At 39.0% G+C, this 25,084-nt stretch overlaps 1 protein-coding gene across 1 annotated transcript in view; it reads right to left on the bottom strand.

Annotated features, from left to right (window-relative positions):
- HCN1 (hyperpolarization activated cyclic nucleotide gated potassium channel 1) overlaps positions 1-11,827 on the bottom strand; it is a 193,712-nt gene extending 181,885 nt beyond the window's left edge. Inside the window, exon 1 of the mRNA XM_053932652.1 lies at positions 11,454-11,827. Coding sequence (XP_053788627.1) covers positions 11,454-11,827 — 374 coding nt within the window. The remainder of the gene's footprint in view (positions 1-11,453) is intronic.
- Positions 11,828-25,084: the final 13,257 nt, after the last annotated feature.

Below are 25,084 nucleotides of genomic sequence, written 5' to 3'. Positions count from 1 at the left end.
TTTATTGGTGGAGAACAGCAAGAAATTGAGAGTGAAAAATTAACAGAGCTTTTCCTCATAATCTTAGAATATACATTGATCTGTAAATTGCAAATCAAAATATATAATACAGCAAAAATGGAATCTGAAACATATTTGCATTATTCTGACACACTAGTTCTGCAAAATGCACAGCACCCATGGGTGACATTTTTTAAAAATCAAGTTTACCATTTTGGGCTCCTTGTGACTGGAATTCTGAAATATGTTCAGGCATGGAGTCCAGATTCTTACAAGTATCTAGCTCCTGAAATTCATAGATGAGCTCCTGACTTCCATATCAGATCTTCATCTAACATCCTATGGATTTGCACGTTGTGCAGAGCACTGGGTGAAACTGACATTTTCAAAGCCGTTCCAGAAATGGAAAAATTTGTACTGGAAACACAAAACCAAGTTAAATACCATAATCCATTTGCTCATTTTGCCAGTGGCACAAAATCAGCATGCACATTCAATGCAGACGAACTGCTATTCAGTGACACTTCACAGAATCACAAGTCAGCAGCCCCAGCAGGAACATCTGCCACCATTTTAGGCAGATTCATGCTACCTGCATTACCAGGCTACACAGCTAGTTCTCCTTCCCTGAAGCAAATCTGAACTCTGTCGTGCTATGAGGAACAAGTGTGGGAGTGGAAGTTCACTGCAGCTCTCCCATCCATTCCACAGAAAGATATATTTGGTCTAGCCTGTGGAGAATGAAGAAGTTGGCTACAGCTTAGAAATTACAGAAACAGCCACAGTCACATCAAGCGGTGCTCATACAGTCCTAGGGAAGGAGGGGGGGATGGTGGCAGAAATTGCTGAATAACACTGACTGATTGTACAATACTGACAGAGTATTCCTCAGACCTGACTCAATGAGAATCATCTCCTGACAAAAGAAAATTAGCGTGTTTATGAACTACAGAGCACAACACATGGGCAGACTACAGAAAAATCTAACTTTAGGAAAAGAGAATAGAGAATAGTTTAAAGTTAAACAATAAATTTTATACTTATAGTTAGTGCCTTTAAATAGAAATGTAGAACCAGAGACATTTAATTGGATTCAGTCAAAATTTATATTGTACTTAGTTCACATCTATCTAAATAATATGTATATGAAATAATAAAACTATTACATACTGGATTTAATTATTTTCCACACAAAAACCTTGAAATTGTTTTTGGACTTCTTTTTCCATTACAGAGAGATGAACCATCAAAATAAATTCATTACTTCAATAAATAAACAGTAAGAACATGTAGAAATCCTACTAAACTTTCCAACACTCAGCAGTATAACACTGGATTTAATATTCTGTTCCAAATTTCAAAACCACATTTAATTTAGTTCATAAACAAGTATTTCATATAATACTGGCAGGATACATGCAATTAAAAGTCTGTTTGGTCATGTGGGCACCTCATGCTTAGGTTACTCATCTCTCACTTTTCCCACACATTCAATGTCTACTGCTTAATAAGCCATCAGATTTCAGACATTTTCAATTCTGACCCTTTTTAAACGCCCTGATAGATTGCTTACCATCTGGCAGTGCTTACTCTTGGTACCACACTCCCTCTGCATTACAAAACTGTGCTTCTGATAATTATATCTTTAATGTGATAGATGTACACAAGACTTGAATTCCCATGCTGGCAACATACAAGCTGAAGGGACAATTTCGGCGAAGTGCCTGTGTAACAGTGTATGGTAACAGTATGTTCAACCACATCACGCTGCAATTCTCAATAGAAAGATGTTAACCTGTCCTAGTCAAGGGAAATGGAAAATATACATGAAGGTTTGTTTGTTTGTTTTTTTTTTTAATTACTACAAGGCATTTTACAAACTGCAAGAGGCTGTGAAAATACCTAACTAACTTCTCTCTGCTAGTTTGAACAAAGAGCTCAGTATCTTCTAGCTAACAGACTGAGTAAGAATGGAAAACTACACAGCAGAATAAACAAATTTTAAAAATATAAAATCAGTGCATTATTTCAATTTATTTAAAGGAATGCATTATATCTTCAGAAAGAGATGTAGGAGGACAAAGAGAAGACAGAATGAGGGGAAAAAGGAAGTTGTTTCCAAAAAATACACTTTCAGGGACTACATCCAGGTGCTCCTAGGAACTTTTGAATGCAAATTCAAATGCATGATTTCACTAACTGCAAATTAGACCATAAGAAATGTTATAAATAAAAGAAAAAGTAGGATTCAGTACTTAGGCAGTCATCTAGATAAGAGCTTCCATGAACACTGGATACACAGCTCTGAAAAACAGCTCTTAAGAACACTTGGTAAAGTGGGTATATGAGAAAGGCACCCAATTAATGACTGAAGTTATATACTTGATTTATTTTGCTTCTTTTGTTTTGCTTCCAAGTTTCAATCTACCAGACTAATCCCAAGCTGAAAAAGCAATTCTTTTTGTTACCACCAGGCTTGTCTGGCACTAAAGGCAAGGTGAACCAAGGTCTACCAGACAGGTAAGTCTGGCTCTTATCTTCACTAAAAAATCAAGTGCAAACAAGCCCATATACAGCTATCCCAAGGATCATGTAGCCCTGGATGTGTTTGGGGAATCCAGAGGCTTGCAAGCATCTACTGCCAAGCAGTAATAAGATGTTTAGGGAGTAGTAGCACTTGCTACAGGTTTCACAGCAATTTCTCTGCCAGACCTAAATAATAAGTCCTCTTGGAATGAACAACTAGACGGAAATCACTTAAGAGCCTGATGGAAAACCTCTAACTAACTGCGTGAAAGCTTGATTGCATCTCTGTGGTTCTGCAGCCTTGCTTTTATTCCATCTCCTGGGTAGAGCTGGATAGATTTTACTCTATGTATCTTATAAAAGTTCAGTGTCTTTTCCACAGCTTTTCCTTAGAAAAAGACAGACCAATTATTTATTATTGGGGTCTCATTACATATTACTCTAAATTTATGCAATACATGTATCTGTATTAAGTTCAGATCATTTCATCACCAAACTGTCTATTGTTGCAGTCATGCCATGAAGAGAGATGCTTCTTGGAGGACCTGATAAATTAGTGTAAGAGGCAACGGAACCAGCTAAGGAAACATCAATATTTACATAAACAAATATAATACACCTTAGGCTGCTGATATAAGAGGACAAAAAAATGGAGACAACCAGGGTACATGTATAGAATTAGAAGATTTGATACTGTGAGGGCACAATTTATTTCTGTGGGGCTGTTTATATGGAGTTTTAATGTAAATGTAAGATTCATTGATTTTCAGACAAAATATGATGAAAAACAGTAGTATCACTTAAACCCTTCCCCAGTATTAAAACTTTTAAAAACCTCCCCAAATTAAAAAAAAATTATGTATATTGGTTAAAGTCATTTCAAAAAACAAACTCACTCAAAAATATTAAAAAAAAACTAGAACCAACATAGCTTTGACTGCAAGCATACAGCAACCTCTGCTTTTTCAGTTGAAAACAGAATATCTTAATATGAATTTTTAATAAATCAGACATTTTTAGAGATAGAAACTTAATAGCAGTAGCACACTAAATTGCAATAGTGTAGCAACATATTTATTAAATTACATGCTTAATTAGATAAGATATACACAGCATCAAAGATAATCAAATAAAAACAAAATCCTATTCTTAGCTATATAATGTAACTTAAGTTTTGGGTATTTCACTGGCAAAAATGAAAATGGCTTTAGGGCTGGTTTTGGGGTTATTTTAAGTATGTAATGGAAACAATGCAGCTCTTTTGTAATTAAATGAACATTTTCTGAACATAAGTTTATTCCAGACTTATTCCAGCTGCATCGCACTACATGGCAATAAGATTATTGAAAAATACCATGCAGCTTGCCTGAATCTGACTGTCATCAGATTAAAAGATATTAGTAGAGATTTTATAGAAGCTAAATGACAGCGTCCTTGAGGTAGTACTGACATTGACTCCAGCTGATACAGTTTTTGGTCATTAACATACCTTACTCTGTGTCTAGAACAAGCTCTCCAATAATTAGAGCTGAATACACTATGATTTTTTAAATTAAATCATGCCTCTGGGAAAGAATCAGGAAATAGACGGCTAAAGGACTTTCAAGCAATTAACGTGAACTGTACTGTCAGGTTAAAAATTAAACATTGCAAAGTAGGTTAAAAGTTTCCTCTCTCAAAAAAAAATGTATATTGACATAGAAAACAGTTCTTACGCTGTTGAGTGAAAGCAAAGGTGAGAACAGATACTTCTTGTTTATCATAAAATTAAGTAAATTTCTTTTCAATTTTTCATATTCTACACACACTCATCTCTAAAAATAGATTTTTGCTTCTTATAGCTTCAAGTTGAAACTCTCAAAAAAGCTGACAAAGTTTAATTAAATATTACAGTGCCACTGATCTTAGATAGGCAGGCAGAAATGCAGCACTAAAGACTCATACTTTTTAGGTGACCTCTGAATTCATACATCTCTATTTCTGCTACTCCAAGCTGAACAATCAGCCACTCAAATTTTGACTTCATCATATAAACTCCCCAACACAAAGAAAGCCTAAAGTAACTTATCAAATCCTATGCATCTTTCAATTAGCTGTTGAAGTCACCAAATACCCAATCAAATCATAAATCTATACCTTTGTATATTATTCAATGCCTTTACACAGTATTCCAATTCACAGTTCCCTTCATATACGCAAGTCTGAGAAACCTAGGATGATGAAAAAACTTCTACTGACTCAATTACAAGCACCACTTATTTTGATGTGCTAACAAGTGAAGTCACAGTACACATTTAAAAATGTGCTGACATGCTAAAATAATCAATTGGAATACCAGAATCAGTACATTTTCCCCACAGGCCTAAGCAAAATTATGATCTTATGAGACCTAATTTTGGATATGTGTATACAGAGATATGGATATAGATCATATTTGTCAAGCACTTTTTTCTCATTGCAGTCAAAGTAAAAAAAAAAAAAAAAAAAAAAAAAAAAAAAATCAGAAAATTGAAGAGGAAGGCTCATGATATTGACTGTCCTGGGTTAAATTTTAAAAACTCACACATAACATCCCCAAAACATCATCTTTGACTTACATGTTACAGAATTACTCATGGGAATTCTGTAACATTTGGATTTATTTTATTTTGTTGTGGTTTCTTTCTAAACTTACCTCAAAATCATGATGAACATACTTGCCTTTACATAGATTGTGTAGAAAGTGAACACTGTAAAAGTATGCATCTTGCAGAAAAAAATGTACTTTTGTGCGTATTCTTAGGTGCTGCCAGCGATCTTCAAAATGTCCCAAGTTAAATTAAAAGTAACTCAGAGAACTGAAGAATTGAGTTACAGTTGTTCAGCTCTTTCTCTCCCCTAAGCTTTATTCAATGTTCAAGTAAGTAACATGACAAGAGTGTGAAAGAAAATGCAGTGAATAGACTCTTATTCCAGATCTAGAATGAACATAATGAAAACTGGCAAATATTCAACATATAAGTGAGCTCAAACTAAGCAGTGGTATTCTACATATCCAGAGACAGAAGGATCTCTTATTAATAAAATGAATCACATTGCTTGAACAAACAAGGGCATACAGCTTCCCACATGCCCTAGAGGTCTGCAAGGCGGGTGGCTGCTGCACCAACTTTGGGTGGACTCCACTGCCTTGCTTTAGTAGCTCTTGAAGAAAATCTCAAAACACACAAGAGTACATGGCCCTCATGAGTCCAAAAGCACAAAATGCACCTCTCTATCCCTATTTTCTCTCACGTATCCCTGCTTACAAGTGGTACAAAAGGAAAAGTCAGTAGATAGCTTTAGTCAACCAGATTTCATAACAGATGAATCCATGATAACCACTGAAAAAAAATTATTCAGTACAAAAAATTACAGAAACTGGAGATGAAAAACAGCCTAATGCATTTCTGGCCTTTATTTCACATCAGAACATTTCCAATAGAATATTTTGTTGCTTATTTTTGGTCCTGCCTCCTAAACATCTAATTTAGATACTTGTTGCTGCAATTTCACTCCATTACTTTGATGTAATTTCCTTCTTCTTTTTAACATCCGTTTATACATTTGAGAACCATTACTGTATTTTTCTTCAGCCTGCCTTTATGAGAGTTGCATTCTACCTGGGGAACTATTATGAAGGCAATATACAACTTGATGTTAAGAGAGAATTTTCAAACATTATAAATATCAGTTTAATGCTACAATTCTGCCATTTTATTTTTTAGGCCATTTACAGAAGTAAAGGGCAAAAATTGTTGGAATGCAGCAAATAAAACCCAAGTACTATTAATAATCTTTTTAATATTAATGGTTCTCCATGTTTAGTCAAATGTAAGGACTGAACATCTAGCAGTAGGAATAATTTATCTGTACAAAGCTTTTATTTAGCAGAACTAAAAATTATAGTCACAACAAAAGTATTTGAAAATGAGATATGAAAAATAGCCCCAGCTGAATCTGTGTTTCATTCATAAAAACATAAATATTTATTTTAAAAATCGCTTGCACAAGGAATCTATGATATATAGTACAATTATAAATCCATTATTATGATTTTATTAGTGAATTCAGAAGTGTCAATTCTGCGATAGAATCTCATGACAAATCCTGAGCAACAAGAAATTATTATCTTGAGAATACAAAACTATGGCCATTTCATATTCCTACACTACCAGTGACATAATGTATCCATTAAAACCCATGCAGATTTGTATCTAAACTACTTAATATAGACCAATATAGACATGATTTATGTCTTTCATTTTGAATACATGTACCTCTATCAATTACATTTAAGTCTGATACATTTTGTCTTCATTGCATATAGCATTACCTTCCAACTCTACTGCTCTATATAAACCTAAGTATGTAACCGTTCACAAAAACATAAATCTCATTAGCTTCAAGAGAGACATTAAAAACATGTGACAAAAGAGAAGCACAAAGTGCTTATCCTAAGCTTCTTAAGACACAACTTAAGATAGGTATAACACGTAGAGTGAAGACTGATCCCAAAAAGCAAGTTTTAAAACAATGCATGCATGAATTTTAGAAACCTGATTGTAAGCTGCACATATAACATGCACAGTCAATCATATTAGGGCGACTGCTGGTGGTCAAAGACAGGTCCAAAAGATAGATGAAAATGAAAAAGAAAATCGATTCATAATGCAAATATAAGTTCAAATGCTTTAAAAAAAGTATAATTTAAAAAAACATGAGGCACACTAAACCATGGCAATTGTGACTTGTGTTTGGCACACACTTACTTGAAAATTGAAGCTGTACATGTGTATGACAACATGGATGGATTGTGTAAAGCTGAACAATATAACAGAATGTTTTTTAACAGCAACAGAAGAAAATTCTTCTGTAACTACCCAGGCATACGCATGCAAATATTGTGTCTTTCGCCCTGATTAAACCCTTTGAAGTCTGGCATTAAATTACTTACAAGGTATTACCAATAAGGCCTTCAATGATTTATAAAGATTTCCATGATAAACCTCAAACATTCACATGATGCCTTAAATGTGTATACAAAGAGATTTTGAAACTGGAATGGCACACAAGCTAAAAAAAATCTGGCAAACCTTTACTACACTCTTAAATTTTCTGTTCAAGTTTTAGAAATAATTCTGCTTTTACTTTACTGTTATCATTAAAATAAGGCTTTGAGTTTCTTGGATAAATGAAAAGTTACCCAGAGAGATAAAATGCCAATTTTTTTCTTCCTAGTGTTGCAAATTAGTTTATACTTTGTGCTGTTTACACAGGGGAAAAAAGACCTTCAGCACTGCCTGCACTGCACCTCTTTACATGCTATTCTGACTGATAATGCCACATCATAGTCTTACTTCATCTTGAAGCCAGTTAAAATTTTTGTCCCCACTTCCAGACAAAGGCTGCTCCCAAACATCAAGCTGACTGTAACCATCAGAGTGTGAAGGCTACATTTACGCACACACGCATTATTTCCACTCAGTCTGTCTCATACATTGCTATTTCTGCAACTCTGTAGCAACTCTGTTTTCTTTATAGATTGCTGACTACAGATGCCCTAGCCAATGTGGTAATAAACCCAAGATTTCCTTGACAGAGTGAGTTTCTCAGTACGGAGGGAGGGAGAGAGGGAGGGAGATGACACAGGGCTGGATGAGCAACTCAGGCACATGCAAGCCACCCTCTGAACACTAGAGAAACTCTTTACATGCCAAAGGACGTGGAGTAATTAATCATCTAAAAATCAGTCATGTACATTTCCATTAATACCAGAAGGCTGTAACATATAAAAGTCATCCAAAGCCCATGTCCACCACTAATCTCTTATGAAAAAAATGACGTGTGTGGCAGCAGCAGAACCATGCAGTTTCTCCCATCTCCTGTCAGCTTTGTCCTGCTCTCATTCAGTGGCAGCAAGGCCACAGAGCTGGACCAGTGAAGCTCTCCAGAAGGCTCATTCTTCCACCTATGAGAATGGACAGCTGAAGGCACCCAGTATCTCACAGAATACACACAGGACTTCAGCAAACTCTGACTGATAAATTCACTTTTGTTTCTCATGCAATTACACAGAATTGTTGTCCAGCTTTAGAGATACAGTAATCACAGTGGGAAAGTGATAAACAGAGGCCTTGTGCTGTGTTTGATGTGCATTAGATGCAGGGTTTATATAACAAATTACACATTAACCTCAGAAGACTGGGAAAAGACAACTAGGATCAAAATGGTCCCCTTGTGGAAAAATTATGTAATACTTACTGAATTTAATCCTCCAAGGGTGTATCTGCCCAAAAAAGAGACAATTCTTCCCTGAAACACATGCAAGATGGAGAGCCACAAAACTAAAGACCAAGCCCCACAATGCTGCAAGTAACCAATTTACTGAGCACTGAATTTAGAGACACGTTCCACGTTCTATTCATACCAAAACAAGGGGCAGGAGGGCACCAAGATACTGCCCACTCCTCCAAACGTCACAACAAAACACCATTTGGTGTATATATACTGTTTTAGAAAAAAACATGAGAATGAAATCAAGAAATATAACCAAATACATCAAACTATCCCAGGAAATGCATACAAGCATGCAGAACTAGGGAAAAAATAAAAGAGTCTGCAGAAGCCTATACCAGAATTTTCCCACATTTTACATGATTAACCCAGATGTCTATTTTCATAGGTGCCACAAATACCCTAATAAGAGCTGCATTTACAAATGCATAATACATCTTCTCAATTGGATACCATAAAATACTCAACTTTTTACTTTTTTCTTGTTATTTTAGTAGAAAATTTAGTTCTTTCCTCTGATGGAAAGAACATCGACACAGCAGCATGGGAATACCTGTGTCTTTTTGGATGCTTCAAGGCTTGTCTACACATAAGCATTACACTGCTACAAATAACATGCAAAAAAAAATGAAAGCAACTCCATCCATACACCTGAATTCATTCTGGTACAGAGTGACTGGTGGCTCTTAAAAGTGCTGTTGTAATTCCGAAATAAAGTGAATATACTGTATAGTACAACTCCTTCACGCATTTAGCACTGCCACCCAAAAAGAGTGGTACACTACACAGCTGTAATTGTTTTGGGAGAAAAAACACACGCATCTCATATTTCCCACTGAAACAGTCCTCGGGCTAAAAACTTTGGTTGGGAGCCTGCCACACCATCCCAATACTTTATGAGAGAAATGAAAAAACTTTATTTAAAAACCAAACACTTACTCTATTAAAATAAAAACTTTTTAAAAACCACCTGAAAATACCAGTTAATTTAAGAATATGCAGACAACAGGCCTGAAAAGGATGCAGTGTTGTTTACTCCAATTGAAAAAAAATGGGAAGCATATGCTACAATCTCTAAACCTTCCCACTCGAAGAATTAGGACAGAATTAGAAGACATTTCTGCAATGAAACAGAATGAACATGCTTATCACCTATTTCACAGAACAGTTTAAAAAGTTACATGTTGCAAAATATGACAAATAAGCTCCTATTGCCCAAAACATTGCTCAGGTGAGAACCTCACTCAGTAACCAAGCTTACAACAGAACAAGGAAAACTATTCACTAGAATAACCTCATTAATTTCAACAGAATCCTCATGTGAATAAAGCTACTCATGCACACACGTAGATAAGGATGAGGCTATCAGGACCCCCCCGCAATCCCCTATGCATGCTACCACAGCACCAGATGTGACCTGCTACATTCCTCTCTAGCTGGTAGAAAGGTAGAAAGGTGTTTGGCTCTCTCTCCCCACTTAATGCACCTGCTAATGCAGCTGAGCTGACATGGAAGGGGGTGAAAAGGTACCCCAAGAAAAGAATGAGTGCAGTTTATTGAGTTCAGGGAACCAGGAAAACAAGTAGGGATTTTAAGCATGATTTCAAGTCATAACTGAGTCCTGCCATGCTCCTCCACTCATGTAGCTGTACTGCTCTCAGGCTCAGCTGCAAGGTGGTAGCCCAGCTCATTGTGAAACACCTCATTCCGAACAGTCCCGCAGAAACTTGGACTTTGAAAGTATTTCTTCCCGTTCTCACTGAAAGAATGTTCTGTTTAACCCAGTTCTTTCTTAGAAGATCCATGTAACTATTGAACATTCTGGATATTCTTTTTTTAAACCCAGTCTCTGGTGCAATTCACTTATCATATAGACGCAGGTTGTTCAATTCAAGCTGTTGATTAAATACGCTTAACAACATTGATAGTTCCTCAGAAAATATCATAAAGGCATACAGCCAGCTGGCATAGAGTACAGAATGAAATAATCTTACACTTTAAATGTATTTTTAAAGGGAACTATAACTTCTTGGGCATTTATTTGCTCTGCTTTCTGTATGAATATTACAGCCCTGCATCCATGCATTTTACTGTGAAAGCAGTGCTAATTTGCCATCACATTTACCTGTCTCCCTATGAAAACACAGTTTTCCACACATCACCTAGATAAACTTATTTTACTGTAACTCCGACAGAGACGCACTTCCTTCTCGCAACCCCTGGAACAAGTGTTTACACCGGGTGCTCAGGAAAGGGCAGGCGTGTCCAGACACCGGGATTTTACTGATGCTGATGCAGCTGTGTAACCCCCCGGGCGAGTTCTCATCCCGCCAGAGCAGAGTCGTGCCCGACGGCCCGCGGCGCAGACAGACCGGGACGGCGGGATGCAGAGCCATAGAGCTCAGTATCCTGCCTCGGGGGCTGCGGGCGGCGCCCGGGGCGGCGCGGGGCCTGCGGGGCCGTCCCGGGTGCAGCACGCTGGAGAGCGACGGGCCGAGCCCGCAGCAGCCCCGACCCCGCCACCCGGTCCGGCGCCCGCCGAAGTTTGCGCCGGGCGAGGTGCGAGGCGCCGGGGCCACCCCTCTCCCGCCCGCCGTGAGCCCTGCGCTAACCTGAAGTCGCTGTAGGGGTGGATGATCCAGAACCCCGCAGTTTTAACCCTTTCCTGCTCCTTCTCCACCGCCTTCTGGCTGCCGAACATGCGGAGGGAGAATTTGTTGACCCCCGGCTGCAGCATGGAGGTGAACTGCCGCTGCATGAAGCCGTACTGCCGCCGGGGTCCCTCGGCATCCTCGAAGCCCACCACGGGCTCCTCGCCCCCGCCGCCGTCCACTTTGAAGCACACCGAGTTGCCATGCTCCTTCACGCCGCCGCTGCCGGGGCTGCTCTGGGCTTTCTCCGCCGAGGCCGCCGGTTTGGCTGGGAAGGAGTTAGCGCTGCCATCATCCCGGCTGCCGGCGGAAGAGCTGCGCTTCCCAGCCTCCATGCTGCGGGGCGGGCGCACCCCAGCCGCGGGAGAGCGCGGGGAAGCTTCGCCGCCGCCGGTGCCCTTCAGCGGCGCGGCTGGGCTGGGCTGGGCTGGGCTGGGCTGGGCTGGGCAAGGCAGGGCTGGGCTGGGCTGGGCTGGGCTGGGCTGAGCTGAGCTCCGCGCCGCCGCGCCGCCCGGCATCACCAGCGCCGCCGGCTCAGAGCGCGCTCCGCGCAGGGCGGGCACCGCCGGCCCTCGCCCGCCCCCTGCCGGCCGCCCCGCTCCGCCTGACATTGAGCCCGGAGTCCTTGAGGGGCCGCGGCCGGGCGGGCAGCGCCGCAGGGACGGGCCGGGGGCGAGCGCGGGCAGGGAACAGGGCACAGGGGACACAGCCCCCCGAGCGCCGGGCCCGCGCCTCCGCGGGAGCACAGGAACACGCGTAGGTGGATGTTTCACCCTGGGCAAAGCAAGGGGCAAGGCGTGGGGTTGTAGCGTGCCTGTACAGCCCGAGCGACAAACAGTGGCTGGGAATGATGCAGTGGGGCGTTTCCACGGGCTCGCGGGTCCCTTGGGAAGCCTCTATTGCCCCTCGTGGAGCAGGCGGACTGGGAGAGGGCAAGAGGCGGGGGTCTGCCTGGCCATAGGGCGGCACTGGAAGTCGCGTAAGCGTTTTGGATTCGTCCTGCTCAGAGTGCAGGTTGTGTCCGGCACAAGGGAACATCGGAGCGTGAGTGAGCAGGGCAGGCCGGCTGTGGAGGGGCATTCGTTTTCACAGACGAAGCACATCTGTCCGGTTAGACACTCCCGCCAAGCGGCTCTTCTTCGTCCTTCAGCCTTGAGCGGACTGAAAACGGGCCACGCGATGTGAGAGATGCTGCGGGCACGGCTGGACCACCCAGGGATGCCGTTCCCGTCGGGAGGGCTGTGCTGCCATGGGCACCTGCCCTTTCTCCCTGAAAGGCGTAAAATGGCAGGTGCTCCCGAGTGCGTAACAACCTTTTCACGTATGCTAAGAGGTGATTTGGCCTTTGTTTGCATATCAGTAGGAAACTGGCGTCCACATTTAGTTTGCTCCACTTGACATTTAAGTAATAAATTACAATTTAGAAGCCCTGAAAAAGCTATCAGACAGAAGGGAAACAGTGGGTATTTCTAGCTCCCAGTACACTATATACACTCAAAGGAAATGGGGTATATATTGCCTTCAGTATCTCTACAGACATTGTCCTAGTGATTGCAGATTGTAATTGGGGAGCTGTGGGGTGAGGTAGGAGCTGAGAGTGCAAATGATAAGAAGCTGTTTACAAACCATGAGCAAGGAGGAGCTTGGTCTCTGCTCTGAAAAATAAAAGATGCTGATACTTACCCCAAAAGCTGTGAGGTTTTTTGGGTTACAGAATGATGAAGAATCAGTATCTACAGATACTATTAGAGGACCTCTAGCATTATGTCTGCCTGCAAAAACATATTTTATAGCATATACATGTAGGTCCTGGCCTTCCATTTAGAACAGGTTTGACATAGGTTTGTTTTTCACCCATTCTTGACACATTTTTCATTTTGCACATTAAAGTAGAGTAGGAAAGAATTAGTAAAGCTTCGCAAGCTCTGGTATTTTCAATAGTATTTTCCACTTAATTTTTACATGCTTTTTCCTTTACACAACAGATGCTTAAATCTAGGGGAGAAACAGATATGCAAATCTGCATCCCACCATTTGCACAGTGTCAATCTGTAGCACTGGGGGGGCTGTAGTTCAAAGTGGGATCTGAGGGCTTTCCCCAGCAATTGGTCTAACAGAATGTTTATGCCTAGTGCAGTCAAACACACCACGTTCCATTGATGTTAATGATTTTAGTGTGGAAGTGTTGACATCATGCCATTGTGGAAGAAGATGGCAAGTACAGATGCACCAGGATGGATTGCTGAAGGCTGGGCAGCAATCAGGATTGGAAGGAATACACTCATAGAGTGATTGGTTGAGGGCTGACACACATAAACATTTCCCACCTGGATTGACACTTTTCTGTAGCATTTTATCCTAAGACAGTGAAGAGTGTGTGCACAGCTGCAAATGGCTCATACACAGCTGCTGATAGACAAAAATCTCTTAGTGTTTTATCCCCAAATGATGTCCGCCTCCTTCCCTCATGCAATGTCTGTCACTATACGACAGTTAAAAAGTAAGAAACTACTACTGTTTTGCAGCTTTTTTAAAGAATTAACTCACATCATGTTTGACAGAAACCTGGAAAGGCAAGGGGTAAAAAGTCTAACTCACACAGTGCTTTCCCACACACTTAGCGTACCATATCACGGGTAGTGGAACTGACGATTGCCATGTCAGTTGAATAAATGTTGCTACCTTAGGATTTCTGCTACTTCTTCACAACTTATTCCAGAGGACTTTTGCATTCAGTCCTTGACCTGAATGGTCTCTCCCAGCATAACGTAGGAGAGCAAGAGCTAGTCATGTACAGGACAAAAATAGACCTGTAGTGGAATAAATTGGAACAGTGAAATGGAGACATTTACAGCTGCAGTAAGCAGATTCTGATGTACATTTTTTTTTAATTGGAGAAGCAACGAGTACTGGATTATTGGTGATTGTCCTTCATTTATGGATGAGGAAAATTGTTCACAGCAAGAACATTCAATTTCTTCTTTCATGAAACTTGCTTTCACTTGTATTTAATGTCTCATTTGCCAGTATTTATCCTTACTTTCCATGGACTGTAGACCTATCAAAATGACCAACCCTGCCTACCTTCCCCTCTTTTAACAGAAGAATCTGGAAATGTTCTATTTCCTGTGGTGGCATTATATAGATATGACAGGGGTTTGTTCGATCAAAATGCCCTACAACTTAAAAGTTCTTAAAGAAAGAAAATAATCTGCATTACTTGTAACATATTATTTTATGCTTGCTTTTCAAATACAGCATATATATAGACCACACAGATATATGTCCCTTGGTAAGATTGAGATTTTGATATTTTCTGCTTCCCGTGATCAAACTTTAGATGTTTGTAATATTTTCTCTAGAGAAGAAATGTATACTTATTTGTATAAGTCTGAGTGATATTTGTCCTAAGTATGGCCTAATTTACCTTAACAGCTCAACATCTTGCAATTTTTAATAACAATACTGAGACGTTAGAATGAGAAAGCATTTTCATAATCTGTAGTTTTTCTTTGGGAGAATGGATTCTTCCAAATAACTGAATATTGTTTTCAGCCCAGGAATTGAAGTCTCCTGAGGCCCACCATGTTAGCTTAGATGAGAGAACTTTGGTTCACATAAGAGGAAATAATAGAGCATGGTGTGTGGAAATAGTCCTGAAGACTGCACCAGGGATGAAAATAGTTGAAAGGTCACTTTAGCTGAAGGTACAGCTTGTTCTCTGTCAAGTTTTACTTTGATTTTGTGGCCATATTAGGAGAAATACACAGAAAAATAAAACTTATACATGAAATTTCCATGAAATCAGTGCTAACAGAACAAAAGGGGCAAAAAATTGATTTTACATCTCTTTGCTATGTCCTAGATTAATCGATCACTACTAAAAATTTAGTAAGCTGTTTTACTTGCCTGTATTAAATTATTTTTATAACTTTCTCTACTTTATGAAAGTTCTGTAACATCATGAGTTTCAGTGCTTTATATGACTCTGTAATATTAATATATACTAAGATAAATATAAAGAAAATTAATTTTCTTCTCTTCTGCCAAACATAGTAAATTTTTTATACCTGTAGTAAATACATTCCTCCTTCACTTTATTTTTCATTTTGATACAACTTGAACATGCACAGAACAGTTCAGCTGTAGAAATAAAAAAAAAAATAGCAGCCTGTGTACAGAGGTATATGTATATGTTCAGTGAAGAAACTCGGGCACAGACAAGCAACATGACTTCTATGAGGTGACCCAGTAAGATGCACCTGACTGCAGAACAAAGCTGGTGTCTCTCAAGTTAAGGTTTCATTCCCTGTGAGATATTTTTAAGATTATTTCTCAACAGAAGGTCACCATCAAGTCAAACGGCAAACCAGGGTTAGCAAGGAAGGAAAATAATAGTTATATTTACAGTTATATAACTATGTCTGCCAGCTTGAGGATTGATCCAGATTCATAATATGTGCTGTTTTCCATGCCTGTTTGATTGAAGTTTGCAATTAAATAATTTTGATTAGATCCTACCCTACTTATGTTACTTTCCATGCATATTTACTCACACATACTTATTGGCAACAAATGTTTTCCAATCGGTTTTATATTAATATTAGCTAGTGTTTATGAAGCAGGAAGAGTCTTACTTTTGCAACCATTATCATCCTTTGAAGAAAATATATCACAAAGCAATTGGAACTTCAACCATGAATGCTACCTGGCAGCTGTCCATATAGTTACTTGAATTGTTTGGGTTTTTTTGTTTTGTTTTGTTTTGTTTTTTTTTTTAACTCTGTGGTACAGTTTGAATGTCCCCAGTGAGTAGTGATAAATATGTAAATATGATCTTGATGATTTCTGTTCTGCCTGGTGCTGAGTGTTGGAAGTCCTACTGCAGCATCTCAGTGAAGTTCTTCAGAACTGGTACAGTTCTGGAACAAGAAGGTAAAATTAAATCACAGAATATTCCTACTGGTTTTTACTAGCTCTCTGAAGTGTCTTTTATTTATGCAAATCACTTTCTAAATTTAATAGAATATTTGTGTGCTTAGAGTGCCTTATCTTTTTTGAAGAAAAATATTTTAATGCCAGTGTTTATTATCTGTTTAATAACCTGCCAGGTCTTTATTCAACCCTATAGAGATATCATTGCCACAAAAGAAAAGTAGAAAGTGAAAAACAAATTCTAATTTTTTTGTTGTTGTTGTTGTATGTGTGTTATTGTTTATTATTCTTTGCTAATGTCTGCATTGTTGGGTGCCTGAAGTGCTTTACAAATTAAGAAATTGCTTTCTCTGACAAATGTTCTGATGACTGACTAAGTGGCTATGATAAGGCGCTTCAAATTTTTGCTATGTTAAAAATATTTTTTAGTTTAAATGTAAATGTACCCCAAATAAATTTTATTTAAAATCATATTCTAAACAATATCTTATGATTGTATTGGTTTGAATAACTAGGATTTGACACTGCAAAGATGTAGACATTTCTGAGTAATTTTTTTTATGAATCATGGTACTTTTTTCATACAATGCCTAATCCTGTGAACATTTCTAAAATTAGTGCATACAGGTATGAAAGGCCACCTCTTACTATTCAGAATGCTATATACTATACCAGGTTCAAGTATTTGCAGGCTTGTATCCCTTCTCTGCAATACAAGAAAAATATAGTTTCTATAAAAATGTAAATACCATTAATTGGTCTGGAGTGTAACTTGACATTAACAATAGCTTTTTTCTCCTGTTGCACACAGTATTCCTACATAATTGCATAAGCAATCCACAAAAGCAAATCCTTGTGATTTAAAAATCTCTTCCTTCTGGAACTTCCAGAGACAAATAAATAAGTGATTTTTAAAACATATATATTTCAATAATGTGTGAATATCAGCATTAAACAGGATGACCTAACTGCCACCTTCCAGTACATGAAGGAAGTCTACAAGAAAAATGGAAAGGGACTTTTTACAGGAGCATGTAGTGACAGGATGAGGGAAAATGGCTTCAAGCTGGAATAAAGTAGGTTTAGATTAGACATTAGGAAGAAATTCTTTACTTTGAGAGTGGTGAGGCACTGGAACAGATTGTCCAGAGAAGCTGTGGATGCCCCACCCCTGGGAATTGCTCAAGGCCAGGTTGGATGGGGTTCTGAACAACTTGATCCAGTGAAAGATGTCCCTACCCATGGGACAAAAACAGCTGATCTTTAAGATCCCTTTCAAACCGAACCATTGCACGATTCTGTGACAGATCCTACTCTATCTTTTAAACTATTATCTTTCCATGGACCTGATTTTTCAGAACTCAACCTTCTTTTTCATCTTTTCATCCTAACTTTGCTCACATCATCAGTACTGTTAGGATGCTTTTAGAGATAGCTGGAAAGTGCCATCTTGGTGACTTAGTTCATTAGTTAAAATTTGAATAGTTGTCAAATTTAATTGTGCCAGCTGCTCTCCTGTGTTCCTTGACTTAGTTTAAGTACTTAAGATCCCTCACTTCACAATAATATTTTAATGAATATGGATACTAACAGCAAGTAATATGCCTGAGTTGTGTCATCTATTCAGTTCCTTATACAGAGCCATGTCTTGCAGGATTAATATCTGTCTTTGATATAATATTGAGTATACTGCTTAAGTGTTCCAGTTGTTTCTAAATTATAGGTAGGTCTTCAAGTTATTGTCAAGGAATTTCACCTGTTAAACCAGCAATGAGGAAGAAAAACTGAAACTGAAGACTTTTGAAACAATTCTTTAAAACTACACTGCTTTTTACTACTTGCCAGAATAGTTTTTTAAAATTCTAACTATGGAAAAGTGTTTGTTTTAATAAGTACTTTTGGAAGAGCAGTGTGAAGGTGTAACTCTTTCAATGTTGATGTAAACATTCAGTTTTGCCACTAAATAAAAAGAGGTCCAGAGGAGTCCAGAGATTGTACAATCAGTAATCCAGAGCTGTATCTCATTTACTGTCTTTAAGGTACCTACAAGTGTTCTGATTGTTCAGAGGTACTTTTTATTACTTCTAGCTAGCTGTGCTGGCAATAGGCACATTTCAATTACTAGCAGGTATAATGAGAAGATCACACAGTGCTATTCCCTGTTGATTGCACTGCCTCAGAGATGGTGTCTAGATGGTGACATTAAACACACAACTCAGGAAGGATTGCCCCAGTTTTTGCTGTCAGAGTTTTGTTCCTCAGTTCACATGGGCAGCTTTCTTGCAGCTAAAGAAATCTCTGATGCAGGGGAGGAGAATAAGCTATCACAGCTGGCAGACGCAAACAGTACAGCATGCACAGCTGAACAAATGTAACATCCTGAACTGCCATAAATACTTGGAGGCAAAAGCTGCTACAGAAGACAGGACACTAGCTGTTTAAATTTGAAAGCAGGTTCCCATAGTCTTCCTTCTTCTACTAGGAATTTCTCCTGTTATGAAATGTGGCTGTAGATTAATTTGTGATTATAAAGAAGTTCTGCGTCTCAGATGATTTTTCCCCTTTTGAGTTGTGATACCAATACATGAGGAAATGGTAACTGCCATAATGGAGACATTGCTGTTATAGGCATAGTGTCCTTTTATTAAAGAGAAATATGAATAAAATAACAAATCATTGGCAAAAAGAATGGAAAATAAAAAGTGGGTTTTCTCTCTAGGCTATTGTTGGGTGAAAGTACACATGACCTTAGATGTACTTCCTTAAATTAGACATTTGGATTTCTGATGGGAAATGGACTATGGCAGGTGCTGAGAGGTGCCTGTGTGCCTGGTAGATGGAGAGGGGACATAGATAGTCATTGTGGTGCTCTGTAAATGAATTGCCAGATGCCTGTTCCATGCCTAAGGCAGCTTTACAAGTAAGGGATCTTGTGTGTCTGTGGCAAGTTCATGTCTTCTGAAAAAGTAAAGACTGACTAGAAAAAACCCAAATTTTATTAACTGAAGTTATTCACTCCCTAGGGCTGTCACAATGGAAGCATTAGGAACGTGAAGCATAAGGAGGCCTTAACCAGTAACATCCAAGCCATCTCAGAGGATTTTGAACTTTAATGCTGGTAGTAATTATCAATGTTCATGAAACTAAACTATTGCTGAACTAGCAGTGGCAACTGTAGAGAATTAAGAGATTGCAAATATTCCCTCTAAGTGATATCAGAAAAAGATATGAAGACTTTGTTATTCTAAAATAAAAGAGGGAAAATGCATACAAGCTTTAACTTTTTTGAAAGTATATGCATAGTAGGTATCCTCAGCAGTAAAGGTAAGCATGCCTAAAGCTTCAGTTAACAAAGGCTCTTTCAATATTTATTTCCTATAGCCTTTTAATATATTTTATTTTATTTTATTTAAGAATACTTTCAAAGCTTGTGTGAAAATACATGTCATGTGGACCAATCACAGATAACCAGAGAAAATTGGTATCTGGTACTTTATTAATGGAGTTCTCCTATCTCACTTGTTTGTAATGGCATTCAAAAGCACAACAGCCTTCTCTGACACTAATGCTCAACATGTGGTAGATGATGTCAATATTGGATGTTAAAAAGTTATTGCAATTCCTTTTGTAAGAAAGATTGAAATTTCAGAGTGTAATATGGCAAGTCAAATCTGATAAACAGAAGACTGTAATACAAAATATAAAAAATGTACAAAATATAAAAAATATAAAAATACTGGAAACAGGTAGTGGTAGGAATAGAAAAGAGATCAGGAAATCTCTGTATCTAAAACTTGCTTTTCTGAAGTGCTTGAATAACGTTTTTTATACACTAGATGGCAAAGGGCATGAATGACTTGTGATGACCTGTAATGTCCTAAACTTGAGAAGATTTTGTCTCATGTTTTTTTCTTGTGTTTGAGAAGTACAGCCTCTCTGAGCAGAGACCCTAATAGATTCTAATGCTTGCCATCTTACAAGTGATCTTTTAGTAAATTCTCTGAATGTCACTTGTGTGAAGAATCACTTACCAGTTAATGTTCTGTAAGTTAGGGTTTTCATAGATTCTATTCCTGAATTCTGTGGTTCTGTTATGAATAAATTTAAGGTTTAATCATTTGTTTGTATGTTTAACCTTTTGTCTGTTTATTCCACAGTTTGAAAGTTCGCTTGAGTGTATTCACTGATTCCACCTCTGTTTGTATTTTCCCTACCTGATGCATTTGCCCTTATCCCCGGTTCACACTCCAGTTGTATTCCCCTAAGTTTTAGTATATTTCCCTAGTGTTAGAACCCCTTTATCTAGTAAGTTAAACCCTCTTTGTCCCCTTCATGGCGTCGGGTAAGTCAGCCGCTGCTCCCTGAGGTGACTTCCTGATTCCCAGGAGGCCTAGCGTGTGCTGCATATTGATTGCTGGACCCCAGCAGAGGACTAAAACTGAACTCAAACCACAAACCAAAGTAAGAACTGCTCAACAATCCACATCTACAAGACAGAGAAGTCTCAAAGAATCGGAGAAAGCCTTGAACATCCCTGGAGCCGGTTGCCGTGACTTGAGAAAGGTCCGAACAGAGTCACCACCTTAGACCAGCAAGCCATAATTGAGTCTCGGGACGTATCCTCTGAGGGTGGAGACTCTGACCCTGCCGTAATTGACAGGATCGTCTACCCCTCCTCTGGGACGACGACTCACCTGGGAGTAGCGGCGGCGGCGTGAACCCCATACCCCTGCCCCCTTAGGCTATCTTTTAATAAAGGCCTTATCAAGAAAGGAGCACAAGGTCTCCTGGCCCTTTTATTATTATTTACAACAGTTCCAGCCTGGATAGATTTGTAATCTATCTTCATTCATACTGACTATTCACTAACTTCACTCATACTGTGAAGTATTCTTTTAGTTCTCTACTGCTAATACTGCTGTATTGGAGCACTTCCTATTTAACACAAAAATGTGCATCCCCCCATCTAAAAATTCTCCATCTAAAAATTATTAGATGTTTGAGATGTATCCCTTCTATGCATTGAAACACTGAAGTGAAAACCATGAGGTAATTTATATTTTATGGTTTGAGTTTTATTCTTCTAAGTATGATAAACTTAATAGAATTTTTTAATGCATGTATCACTGAGGTACTTATCCATGTTTGCATGAGAGATAGGCTTTCTAGAGCATCATACAGTTTTCCAGAACTGTGGCTTCTGAAAGTCACAATAAGCAATTTTAAATGCTTTAAAATAGGCTATTCCATATTTTATAATCTTGATATGCTGTGCATTGTGAGATGTGGTTAGTGTAGACATGAGTTTTGTATAGGTATATGTATATGTTTCAAAAATTGCCTATGATCAAAGTACATATGAGATAATATCTTAAAAAACATGTAAATTTTCTACTAGGAATTTGTCAGTGAGGATATGTTAAGGAGTGATCGAGTTATGTTCTCTGGACTTTTTCTCTGTATTTTGAAAACTATGGCACATATCCTGCTTAGAAAAACCACAGGACAATGGGAGGCATCAGGCTTTCCTAATTTTAAATTTCAAGATTGACAAAGCCATGTGTTTTGTAGTCATGCATATTCTTTACTAGTATTTATCATAAAATATCTTTTCCTCTCATCTGTATCTTTTCCTCTCTTTACTTTCATCTGCATCTCTAAAAGAGATAGAGCATAGCAAATCTCTTCGGCTAACAAAGGGGAGGGAACTCTTATATAGACTTGGAATCATAGAATCAGTTAGGCTGGAAAAGGTACTTAAGATCATTTACTTCAACTGTTAACCATTGGCAAGTCCCACTAGGCCATGTTCCCAAGTGCTGTGTCTACACATCTGTTAAATACCTCCAGAGATGGTGACTCTACCACTTCCCTAGGCAGCCTGTTTCCATGCATGATAACAATTTCTGTGTCAAAATATTTCCTAATGTCCAATCTAAGCCTCCCCATGGCGCAGCTTTAGGCCATGTCCTCTCATCCTGTCACTGGTTTCCTGGGAGAAGAGACCAATCCCACCTGGCCACAGCCTCCTTTCAGGCAGTTGTAGAGAGTGATAAGGTCACCCCTGAGCCTCCTTTGCTGCAGAATAAGCAGCCCCAGCTCCTTCAGCTGCTCCTCACAGGACTTGTGCTCCAGACCCTTCCCCAGCTCCATTGCCCTTCCCTGGACTCACTCCAGCTCCTCAGTGTCTTTCTTGCAGTGAGGGCCCAGAGCTGGACACAGCACTGGAGGTGTGGCCTCACCAGTGCCCAGCACAGGGGGACAATCCCTGCCCTGCTCCTGCTGGCCACACCATTGCTGATCCAGGCCAGGCTGCCATTGGCCTTCTTGGCCACCTGGACACACCCTGGCTCATGTTCAGCTGCTGTCACCAGCACCCCCAGGTCCTTTCCAGCCACTCTGTCCCAGCCTGTGGCTGCCCTGGGCTGTTGTGACCCAAGGGCAGGACCTGGCACTTGGCCTTGCTGAACCTCACACCACTGGCCTCAATCTCCATTGATGCAGCCTGTCCAGATCCCTCTGCAGAGCCTTCCTGCCCTCCAGCAGGTCAACAGTCCCACCCAACTCATTGTCATCTTTAGAACTGGTGCTGGACAAAGAGGACAGGCATTTTGCTAATGGACTTAATAAATATTTCCTGGCAGCAGAACTAGTGGGTTCCATTCCTGAATCTGGACTCTTTAACTAAAAGATTTTTCATGTGCAGTTGGAAGAAAGACCCAGGCTTCTTTCTTGCCAAGGAGCACTTCAGCAAGTGTGATTTTTTTTTTTTTTCTTAAAATCTTGGATATTCTAGAACTTATTAAAATGATTGCCCCAACTTCATATAGGAGAAATACATTTTGTTTTGTCTAACCCTTAAAAAAAAAAATCTCTTCTGTTTTGTCCATCTGTTAAAATTCAGCCTAAGGCAGATTCCTGGCACAGGCAAAATATAAAATTTAAAATCTGTGGGTTTGTGCAGCTGGCAAAATTTCTTCCCCCTTTTTTCAGCAATTCAAATGGATTTCACTGTTAGACTATCATATTAAAAGAAAGAGGTGTTGATTCCACTTACAGCATGATTATGTTATCACTACTGTTGTCTGATAAAAGGCCAGCAGCGTGTTTTCTGGTGAGAGAAAAAGTAACAAAGAACATGATAGCAGTGCTAAGTTGGACCTTCAATTTTATTTGCTCAGCCACCTGCTGCTTCAGATCTATATAAGGAATATGCCTGCCCTGCAGCCAGCAGAGAAGTACAGAGAGAGTCAAGCTATCCACACAGTTGGGCTTGTTTATATCAAGCAATCTGGTAGCAGCAGCATGGAGCCCTATGTGAAGCAAGGTAATCGGGTGAGAAATGAGAGTTGATTAGCTTATGCACTGATGCTTTTAGACCTCTTCCAATGCTTCTGCTATCTCTTTTAAAAGGGGTTTGTGCACTCCTGTACTAATCTACAGGCATACTTTGAAAGGAGATGCTATTATACCTGGCAAATTAAATTTACAATTTACTAAATTTTCCAGAGGTGTTTAGTTAAAATATTTTAAATTTCTTACTTTCTGTGTTCAAGTATTCAAGGACTAAAATCTTTATAGTATTTGTGTTTCATATGCTATAAATATCTGAGCTGGGCAAGCAGAAAAAATAATATTTATTTATAATGAACATGCATTTTTTTCCCCCCATGTTTCTCAGTTTCTAAGTCACTGAAGAGTTTACCCTTATACTAATCAACTCTACTTTGTAAAGATACTTTTTCATTAACAGAGAGACAGATTGTCTTTTCCTCAGCAGTGCAGCCCACTCCAAGCAGATGACTAAAGAACCATGGAGAGCATATGCTCGGCTATGACAGTGAATGCTACACAAGCATTTTTCCTGCTGTTGTGAAATGTGGCTGTTAACATCTCTCCATTTTTCTCAGTACACTCAAAGACTTATTCAGTTGCTAATGCTGTTTGAGTCATGGAATATCATTGCCTACCACATGGAAATAGGAGGAAAAACATGGAACATATGCTTTTATAAGGAGGCTCTAAGAGAATATACAAATAGCAATGGTGAAATGCTAGCAATACCCACGGAACTATGGAAAAAATCTTTCACAGGGAAAAAATATCATTACACTTTTCCTCTGACTTTTAAAGCTATGATGATATATACACTGTTTGAAATTTAGTTTATGGAAACAATCTAACAGATTAGAAATACTGCTTTTAATTACTGAAGGATTTATATAATAATTTCTTTAAAGTAGACTGTCTTTAAAAATGTAGGTCCATTCACTTTGCATCGAGACTTGGATATTAGTGCTTATGGGGAGTCATGTATGCAGCTTTTACTTTGAAATATGATCATGATTTAGGACTACATATAGAAATGCTGAGTGAACAGATAGCATCTCAGAAAACAGTAGAAACTCATAATTTTAAGTTGTGAATATGGGTAAACAGGCAGTTGATAATCCTTAAGGATGCACGTTATTAATATAGAAGTAATGCAGACTATGTGCTGTGAGTGCTGAGAGATGACATTGTTCTGTATTACACACACAATCCATTGATCCCTGGAAAAAAGGCAAAGATATGGCTGACTGTAAAAGTTAGAGCAGGTCTGCATGTCATCTAAGGACAGAAGATAATCTGGCAACATTTTTACCCAGCTTTAAGAA

Source organism: Vidua chalybeata, chromosome Z (assembly GCF_026979565.1).
Source record: "Vidua chalybeata isolate OUT-0048 chromosome Z, bVidCha1 merged haplotype, whole genome shotgun sequence".
NCBI lineage: Eukaryota > Metazoa > Chordata > Aves > Passeriformes > Viduidae > Vidua > Vidua chalybeata.
Note: the sequence above shows the minus strand (reverse complement) of the source record. Positions and strands in the feature narration are given on the sequence as shown.